This window comes from Haliaeetus leucocephalus, unplaced genomic scaffold (assembly GCF_000737465.1).
Source record: "Haliaeetus leucocephalus isolate CR32 unplaced genomic scaffold, Haliaeetus_leucocephalus-4.0 Scaffold819, whole genome shotgun sequence".
Classification (NCBI taxonomy): domain Eukaryota; kingdom Metazoa; phylum Chordata; class Aves; order Accipitriformes; family Accipitridae; genus Haliaeetus; species Haliaeetus leucocephalus.
The window spans coordinates 3,693,358-3,703,634 of NW_010973255.1; the positions used below are offsets into that span (position 1 = coordinate 3,693,358).

The 10,277-nt window shown below is 38.7% G+C and overlaps 1 protein-coding gene across 1 annotated transcript in view; it reads right to left on the reverse strand.

Moving 5' to 3' along the window:
- CCDC170 (coiled-coil domain containing 170) overlaps nucleotides 1-8,591 on the reverse strand; it is a 44,661-nt gene extending 36,070 nt beyond the window's left edge. Inside the window, exons 1-4 of the mRNA XM_010581929.1 lie at nucleotides 8,515-8,591; nucleotides 8,264-8,375; nucleotides 4,678-4,809; nucleotides 1,102-1,358 (exon numbers count right to left, since the gene is read on the reverse strand). Coding sequence (XP_010580231.1) covers nucleotides 1,102-1,358; nucleotides 4,678-4,809; nucleotides 8,264-8,375; nucleotides 8,515-8,591 — 578 coding nt within the window. The remainder of the gene's footprint in view (nucleotides 1-1,101; nucleotides 1,359-4,677; nucleotides 4,810-8,263; nucleotides 8,376-8,514) is intronic.
- Nucleotides 8,592-10,277: the final 1,686 nt, after the last annotated feature.

Consider the following 10,277-nt stretch of genomic DNA (forward strand, 5'->3'; position numbering starts at 1 on the left):
ATACAGACATCTGGTAAACACTCACCTTGCTCTTAACTAGGCAGTATTGAGAGAGACATGGATATTAGCCTTGTAATGGTGGGAAAAAATCCATTATAAAAGTCTACAAGGTGTCTATTAATATAATATGACTGACACTGATTTTGGAATTTTAAAGTTCAGAATATTTTCACACCAATCAATTTTACTTGTGATCAACATTGCTATTAGCCTCCATCCCACAGACCTGAAATATTAGCAGTTATGCAGAACTGAGAGATCAGTGGTCTGACACACTATGCTGAGAACAGTATAGTTAAGGACACTATCTTTTATTAAAAGTTTTATCCAATCAATATGCACATTAAAAAAAAAAACACAAAAAAACCCACCAAAACTCCCCTCCACAGCAATGTCCAGAAGAAAGCTAACATTACTGAAAGCTGAACAAACATTAACCAAACATTAACATGCTTCCTTCAGGATGCTACTAACTAGGAATTATACCATATTTTCTTTATTACACTGCTCCTAACAGACTGAATTTCACTTGACACTGTTCCAGTTCCAGCTGTGACACAGAAGAGGGGAAAAAGAGACAAGTGGTGCAGCAGCACAGTCACTCACCACTGCACAGCCCATGCAGCATGTCAAGTGACAGGTAAATGTCTGCAAAAGATGCCATGTGATAAGGATAGATCAGGGCACTAGACTGTAGTTGCAGGTACTACCTATCACAAGCATGCTGTGAAAGGCATGAAGTTTGCCTCGGTGCCATACATGGAAATACTTGAATGAGGAAACCATACCTATCATTTCTACTGTGTTCAGACAAACAGCCCTCTGTACTCATTTTTTGTAAACAACGAGGTTACACACCAAGGTGACTCATATCATCATTTCTCCTCTGAAGGACAACTCAAAACCCCATTTATGGGCTAACAACTCAAACCAAAATTCAAATTTCAATACCTTCCACACACTCGGGTACAATGGCTGTGCAAAGCATTGTAACAGAATTCAGATCTGCAATAAAGTCTGTCCACCAAAATATTTTTTTTCATTGACAACTGCATCATTCTGTCATCCCAAACAAAAATTCTCATCTCGCATGAATCTTACTTAAGTTTGGCATTTTGCTCATGAAGCTCCTCCTTCAGCTCCCAGTTTTCCTTGAATGACACCTGAGCTGTCAGTTCAGCCTGGTTTTTAGAAGTGGTGAGCACACACATCTCTTCCTCCATCTCCTGAATTCGGGTTTGCAAAGACAGGAGGCGAGACATCTGTCTAGCATTGTTTTCCTTGTAACTTTCAGCTTCAGCCTTCAGCTCTTGAAAAGAGGCTTCTTTAGAGACCATTCTGGACCTGAGTTCAAGAAGCTATAGATAGAAAAGGAGTAAATTCATTAAAAAAAGGAATAACAACTTTGCCCAGGCTGAAATATGTGCCTGCACTACAAGTTTAGTAACGTGACAAGAAACACATTTTGGAACAAAAGACCCAGAGTCTTCTATCACTATAAGACCAAGTGGAGGGATACAACTTTATTTTCATATAACTAGGAAAAAGCAATGGAAGAGGTTTGTAAAAACAAAAGCTGCTGTTGTGTAATGCAATACAACTTTTCAAGATACTCTCTTACAGGAAGATAAATTTATTTACAAATTCAGAATTTAGGAAAAGTTCACCTTAAGTTCTGCTGCGGAACCTTAGCTCACCTCCCGTATGCATCTGCATCACAATACAGTTATTGACACCACTATTCCCTCTTTTTTGCCTGCCTTCTCCCTGCCCTCAATTCTGGTGCACAATTCCACAGATATTCTATAGCTGCAGGGAGTTGTGACAGCAAAGTATCCTGTTGTATGAGGGTGGAGCCTTTTGATGATTTGCAGCATATTCAGAAGCAAAGAAATTTTTGGAGAGTTGTGCTGTAGGCAACCTCTTCTCATCTTATGCAAAATGTTATTTTTTTGGTCTGATAATCCAATCAAGTGTAGCTGGATTTACACAGAAACAGCAAGAGAGACTTTTAAGGGTGGGAGAAGGCACATCACCACCAAATGTCAAGGACCTGTTCCAGAAATGATGCTAGAGCTTCCCAACAGTTCATGGAGTTCAGTTGTTTTTCTTTACTTTCCTCTCTCTTTTAACTAAAAATACCATTTTCCTTTGAATTATTTCTGCTACAAGCTTCTCTAAAAGACTGAGCTTGAGGCAGACACACCAGGCACATAAAATTTCAGTGTGTTTTATTTTGTTAAAAGGAACAAGTAATTTTAAGTGGATTTTTTTTGTCACAAGAAGTGTTAAGGCATGTTCCAGCTTTCCTGACAATTCCAATTATAAGCAGCAAGATGCATTCTGAAGCATTTATCTCCTACTACGTAAAATTAATAGGAAAATGATTAAGCCACATTAACTGCTCTTTATGACATGTGCTAGGGCTTTTAACTTGTGGCAAAGGTTTTGAGGCAATAAATATTTAAGACATTAAGCTGCAATTCAGGACGTTAGGAAATTACCGCTCTGCCAGAGGCTTCCAGTGTGACCAAGACCCAAGCTACTCGGAGGAATTCCAGGAGGCTGGTGAGCCGACTGCACGGCGACTGCCTTGGAAAAGAGAGGGCCTGCTTCTCCTGCTCCCGGCCATGCATGCCTGATCTCTCCCCTGCACCAGCTCTGGTATTTATCTGACTCCTCCACAAACAACTTAACTAACACAGCTGATAGAAGAGAATTCGCTTTCTACAGAGGAAGAGGAAGAGGAAGGGGAGCTGGCCATGTCACAGAGAAAAGGCTAACACTGTGTGAGGATCACTTTTCCAGCAGCAGCATAGTCTCTGATGAGCTTATGCTTCACCTGCAAGTGCTGGTTTATGAGACACTTTGGAGCTGACATAAAGCCACACTGATTTTGAGAAAAGCAGCTCTGCCTTTTCCCAGGCTCACTGGCTTCATTTCCACACTCCACCCTCTTCTCTGTGCTAGCAGAAGCACTTACATGGCTACAAGGTGAAGTAAGATTGAGAAACTGATCTGGCTAAAAAACAACTCAGAAGGAAAGGCTTTCTTTTTCAATTGCATCAGTTCCCCAACAAAACAGCGCATGGTAAAACTACACATACATCTGTGCCAGCACAAGGGATGGGGCAGTGTGGGGAAGGAAATGAGCAGCTGAAGGAACAATAGGATTGCTTTGCTTGGCAGCTGGACCAAGCTATGGTAGCTTAAAGTGTTCATAACCTTAAAATTTCTCTGTGGTTCAACTCCCCATCTGCAAAATGTGATATTTTTTCCTCTGTCCATTGTCTTTGTGGTCAGTTCCAACAGCAGAAAAAGCAAGAATAATCCCATATCATGAGTTTTGCAGAGTACTCGGCAGAACAGTGCTCTGACCTCAGCTGGGTCATGAAGGTCTTTATTAACAAGAGCATGAACAGCTGCTTTCTTGACTATTCTTTTGCTTTTGCAAGCACAGTGCTGAAAGAATCTATAAATCAGTCAGTCATGCTGGCAATAAAGCCATTCAACATTTCCAGTAATAAATTCTTTCTATGAGAACATGAGATTATGTATGGCTTTTTAAAATTGAAATTTAAAGTACTGATCCTGGATAGCCATTAAATGTAGGGGAACTCTGTAGTAATTTCAGGATCAACTGGTCAAATTCAAGCTCAGCCGATAGACACTTATCCCTGTAGTTCTGGCTGGATATTGTATTAACAATTCATTCTCCTATAGTAATACATGTTTTTGCTGTTCCCCATATTCAGCTATCCACAATTAAAGAAATTTTATTTCATTGATAGAGCCTTTTTTAATGTTCAAGTGCTATGCAAGTATATCACAAAGCACTTTACAATCTGCAATAGAAATACACATTTGTACATTTTACAAGTGTTTAAACAACTAGTTGGATGAATGTTCACAAGTTTCTATTGCACTTTATGTATCTATGCATATTTATGAATATATACACCTAAATCTATGTATGTAAATAAAGGTAAGCATTTCATGTCTCCTAAAGGCAAATTCAACTCCATTTTACAACTGACCACTACCCTCATTGCTGAATTGGATCAAACCAACCTTAGTCACTCATGTGTTAAAGAAAAAAAATTACATGTGAAAATACAGAAATTCTAAAAATTATCCCCTCTAATAAATCCTCTGTCCTGAGAAGTACCATCCAAGCAGCAGAAAAGGACGTGTGTGTGTTCTGCAGCCTCTCTAGTTACAATCAACCTCATTAGCTCAAATACAACTTCACTGGTGATGAAAGCAAAGCAAATTTGTGGAGCTGTAACCTGAATAAAGTGGAGAAGTGGGTAAGAATGGGCAATTATATCTTAACTCACCAGCAACAACAGGAAGACATCTATCAGAACTTTTATACAACCACAATTTAGAAATCCTAACTTTCAGGTTTAATTAAAAAAAGTTGCATTTAGATGATGATGATAAGCTAGACCGCTTCAAATCTTTCAAATATAAACTCATAATCAGTTCTTGAACACAGAAGCAAGCAGAGTAAAATCATACAGAAATTCTAAAAAGAAGAATGTTACAAGAAACATAAGTTCTGTATCAAAAGCAAGAGGTTTTGGACTCTGTGCAAGCTTTCTATTCTCTGCAGAAAGGGACTGTAGAGAGTGCTCAAGTTTGGAGAAGGATTTGGAAGAATTTTAAATGTACCTCTGACTGGGCACAATCATACTTCACCGAAAGTGCTGCAAGTTCACTTTGAGCAGTTTCAGCTGCAGCTCGATAGTGATTCATTTGCTCTCTAGCGACAGGAATATCCAGAAGAACGTGATCATGAGATTCCTAGGAAGACAGCATGAAAACAAAAACCACTAGACATCACATTTTTTAAACATTTTTGCTTCAGTGCTTTTTTGTTTGATTAAGCTACTCAAGGGCATTTATTCCAAATACGTTATTCCCAGAGTAACTGACCCTTACTGGAAAATAGGATAAACAGTCACTTTTCTACTGGTTGCCACTTTCATCTGCAAGTTCAGCCATAAACATCAGTACTAAAATATACCAGCATGTCAGATATTCCCTCTCAACAATCCCATGGCCTCCCACTATTTTCAGCTCAGGTTATTTCCTGCAGTTTCTATGTATTTAGCAATATCCAAAAGGTCCCTCTTCTACAAATTTATCCGGTCACTCCTTCAGCCCACATAAACTTTAACACAAAGGGAGTCCTCGGGTGTCTCTTATGCACTTTGGTTTTTAGACTTCAGTTACATTGCACACCCCCTCATTTTGATGTTGGAAGAAATGGTGAAAAAAAGCAATGGCTATCAATCTCCTCTGTGCCATTCATGATTTTGCAGATTTCTATCATATCTCTCCTTCAGTCTCTCTACCAGGTTGAAGAGTCCATGCCTACTCAGACACTCCTCCCTGCTCCTCAAAGTCACTTTTTGGCTTACCCATTTGTGCTTTTACTTCTAATCTGCCAAGGCTAAAGGTCCTTTTGAACTCTCACTTGGACATGACTTCAGCTTTCTGAATGATGCTTTCTCATCCCCTGCAATCACCATACTGACTTCCTTTCACCCTTTTTCAAGCCCTTCTGATAGATGGCAAGCACTGGCTCTGAGCTTCTAGCAGTCTCCTTCACCCCACTTGTACAACTCTTAGTTCAGCTCCTGCCCATTCTAAATAGAAAATAATGAATAGCTTTCTAAATAGGTGAACATCTAGTAAAATAAGCCTCTACCAAAAAAACACACAGAGAAATCCCTGGGGGATAAGGCAAAACTACTGGTTTGGACTATAACAGAAGATAAATTACCTTGGATTAGTTTCTATAATATTGTCATTTCTTTTCTTTAATCTTTCTTCAATGCATTAGCACATACCACATTACATTCATCAAGTTCAGTCACATTCATCTCCCTCAAAGACACTCAGCTGTGCTCTTTCACAAAGGAGTTGCCACTCTCATCAGGCCAGACTGATACATGTAGTACAGCTCACAGCCATGTAAAACATAGCACACAATCTCTGAGATAAAAAAGCTGCTAATTTTCGCAAGACTTTATCACCATTCTGAGGGAGTGAGGGAAGGAATGTGCCATCTCTTTGCTACTTTGTCTTCCTTTTTGCTTTATTCCACTTGTTTCACATTGTACAACCACATGAAATTCTTTGATGTGGAGAAGGTTTTTTTCATCCTGTAATATATCAGGCCTCCAAAACCATGGCTGGAACTTGCAAAGCATATCACTGTGTATGTTATTTATATATGCTGTAATATTTATATTACTATATAGATGTATGTTTTCTTTTTCTTTCCTAAACAAACAAAACCAATTCTGACTCTACAGAAAGAAGGAATGCATCACAAAACTGATGAAATAAAAACATTTCAGAGCATAGCTGAAGAAAGAAGCCCCCTGTTTAGCAGCCATAATCAACGTAAGAAAACCCTTTACATCTGGAACTTCTGAAACTTACATTTGTCATACAAATCTAGATTCTAAAATTATGAGCACTTTACAGATGCAGATACATATCCAAAAGGATTTAAGAAAGGTTTAAATGAAGCCAGGTGCAAAAGTCAATGGGAATTACCATTTCACTCATTTACAGTCTTAGTGAGATTTACAGAAGCAGATTCCTGCATCCTCCTGTGCCTTAGTAAATACAAAGCTAATCATACATGGTGACTCCATGCTAGGAAAGTTGGTATGATTATCATACTTTTGGCAGGGAATGTACATGCTTTAATATTTAAGTAAATAGTTTTCTATGTTTTGCCAGCAGCCATTCACAAGTCTGATCATTAATCATACCTAAAACAATGAAATCAATTGGGCATGACTCTACTACAGGAGAAAAATTTGTAATGCAGATGTGGTACGCTTGTATCCCCAGAAAATTTCAGATTTGTAATGTCTCATGAGTACTACGTAGTTTACACTGATTGCTGTTAAAAGAATAGAATGAATGAAGTGTTAAAAGAGTAAGAGGCAGTAGACGGGAGAAGCCTTAATATATTATCAATCAGCTCTAAATAGTCTAGCTTTTGGGTGTTTCTCCTATTCACATTGTTAATTTTTTTGATCCCTTTCCACTTGCCTGCAAGAAAACGAAGTTTTCATTTCACTTCAAATACTAAACAGAAGCTAAACCTATATTTACAACGCTCTATATACAATACTCTGATATTATCTCCCTAAGAAATCACAAGGACATGTTAGCCCCCAAACTTGCTATTGGATCTGTGGGAGGTTAAGGTGCCCTTCAGGACAATGGGGATCAAGAGGAATTCATTGTGTATGGGCTGAACTGCTGGAAAAGGGAGCTTAAACATTATGTTTTTATTGTAACTATTCTAACTACAGCTAGAAACCTAATATTACAAGTTTGTTGCCATCCACAACCTAACTAGCTTAATTTTCTAATTAAACAATCAAAACATGTTCTAACAAAGCCATTTTCAAAACTGTCTTGTATAAATTGATTTAAAAAGAAAAAAATCTAATTCAGCATGCAGGGAATATGAAATTTCTATTTTATTTTGCAAAATTATCTATCCTAGCATAAAGACAGACAAGTTTCAGAATATGTTTCTATTCATGAAATCTGCAGGATAAAAAGCAAATCTTATATAAGTAACTGTAAGTTACATAAAAATCAGACACCAGGCAGCTTTTAGAGATTCATTTCCAAGTCCAATGGAGGGAAGGGAGGTAGCAATTGGCTATTGCAGATTTTTCTTGGTAGCAGCAGCTAGCCAGCCAGCCAGCATGCACATTGCTTCAGAATAGCCACAGCAGCTACAGACACCAATGAGCATGAGAAGCATTAGCCACTATTACACAGCAAGTCAGATTTTGTTAACGCATGTGAAAACAGACTAAAATGAATCGGAGTCACTCAGGGGGGAAAAAAACTGTTCACAAATTAACCATCTTTTATGTATATTTGGGGTAAAGTTGACTTCTTTCTAGATCATACTTTGCTCAATTTGCCTATCAGAGATCTCAAAATGTTTGCATTATAATGTTTTATTAACATAAATCAAAATTTGCAAGTTACATTTCAAAACCATTTTAGTTCTGTCAGTTTCTTTTCCCCATTATAAAATGCCAAATACCCGATTACTTTTGATCACTTCCCGCCCAGTGAAGTCCTCTTTCCCCTCTCTCATTTCTGCCTGTAACTAGGCCCAAATCATTGCTCGCAGTCTGTGCGTGCAATTCTGAAAAGTTCTTTTTTGTTGTCATTATATGCTTGTGGAGTTTTTATGCATTACTGTTCCAGAAACACGTAAAACTAAGTAAAGTGTTCCCAACAGCTCAAATAAATTACCAAAGAGATTTTCTAAATTCCTTTCAGCAGGGTACTGCTTAGCTCTACCTTCCTCCCTTTGCAGTAATCATTGAAAGGTATTACTGAAAGATAAAAATCACACTCTGGTGGTGTTCATCCACTGAAGAGGCCAATTTCAAGCTTGATTAATGGGCCCAAATGAAAGTTTCATGACAATCAAAATTTTAGTCTTACCCTTTACTATTACAAGCAGCAGTTAAAGCATTTTCATATTTCAGTTTCATCTCTGTTAGAACGAGGTGACTTTGCATCTAAATATAATAAATGCGTTTAATATGATGAAAGACAGCAGTCTTCTCAAGGCAATTACAGAGACACATCACCTACTGTAAATACTACTTAATATGTTCTTTGCTTTACTTCATTCTTTGCCTGTATGGCTAAATTAAGGAATTTGGATCTTCCCTGACACTTTGTGTCTCACAGCTTATCCAAAATGAATAACAAGAAGGAGGTGTTGTGTTTAGTCTCAAAATAATAAAAAGGGTAGTTGCTAAGAAAAAAATTAGGAGAAAAATGTGACAAAATTAAGTGCTTATGCAGGGATTTTTGCAAACCACTTGTTGTTCTACTGTTTTTACTTTATCAGTGCAAACAGAGTTAAATAACTTGTAAGAGAATAGCTTAAATGAGAGATTTAAAAAACAGACCATTGTGCAATGCCAACACTCTTGCAATTTTCCTACAATGCCTACTGTACTTTACTACAGTCAATGAAAGGCAAATATTTTAGATATATTTAAGTGTGTTGGTATATACACAATTAAGACTGATCAGTGCTGTAGTTCGATTTACCATTTGTAACCCACATTTCATAAATACATAGTTTCTGATGTGCTTCTGAGTCACGAAAGTAACATTCACAAACTATTTGACTTCAGGTCCGTAGGATCCAGAGTAGGTTACCACCAACTCTGTAACTAAGCAGTGCTAACAAAAACTTTGTAATCTGGTCGAAACGTTTGTAGTTAATACAATGGCAGTTGATTTTGCCATGACAAACAACCAACATTCTGCATTTTTTGTCTCAGAATAATATAGCATAATTACAAAATTTATTTTCAACTATTAAGGAGATACTGAGCTGTTCACACACTAATAAATTGTTTATCCTTTGGAATACAAAACCGTTACAAGTTTTCTACTATATCTTTAGTACAAAAGAGTTTGATCCTTCCAAGCAATATCCTTGAGCATCCCCTTTAAATTCACATCAAAGCCAGCAAACCAGTTTCAAAGGAAGAAGAAATGCAAAGAAGAAATTCTTAGATAACTATAAATTCCTACTCCATGAAAGATACTCCCTTCTGCAAGACTTAATAAGAAAAAACTTTTGACCTTGAATTTGTAAAGATAAGCTATAACGATCAGCTGAAGTTCATTGAGCTACAACTGAAGTGCAAGTCTACCACAGGCTACAGCTCTGCAGCTGTAGAAGCTGGGCTGTTGTTGTTTTTTTTAAAAAAAAAAACCGCAAAATTAAATTTAAAATTGAAGAGATAACTTGCAAGGGGGAAGGGATTACAACCAGCCTCAATGTCAGTCACCCTCCACAGAAACAGCAGACAGAAAGGTATTGAGGACCGAGGGGAGGGGCCCAAAATCAGGGCTTTATTCTCTAACATAGGAACTGGGGAAAAAAAAAGAAAAAAAACCGAGCCAACCCAACCCAAACCCTCTACCCTTTCTGTCTTCCCCTCCGTCCCCCTGCTACCGCCCAGCTTTGCCCTGTGCCGGACGGCGGGGCACGCCAGCCTCTCACGGGAGCCCGCGGGCGCCTTGCAGCGGCCCGGCCCGGCCCAGGCGACGGCAGCCCGCCAACCCCGGCCGCCGAGCCCGCCTCCCCCCCCCTTCTCCCCCGGGGACGGGGGGCCGGGGGGAGCCGCAGCTTCCCGCCCGCAGAAACCACCGCCGCGCCCGCAGACGGGGCCGAGCCC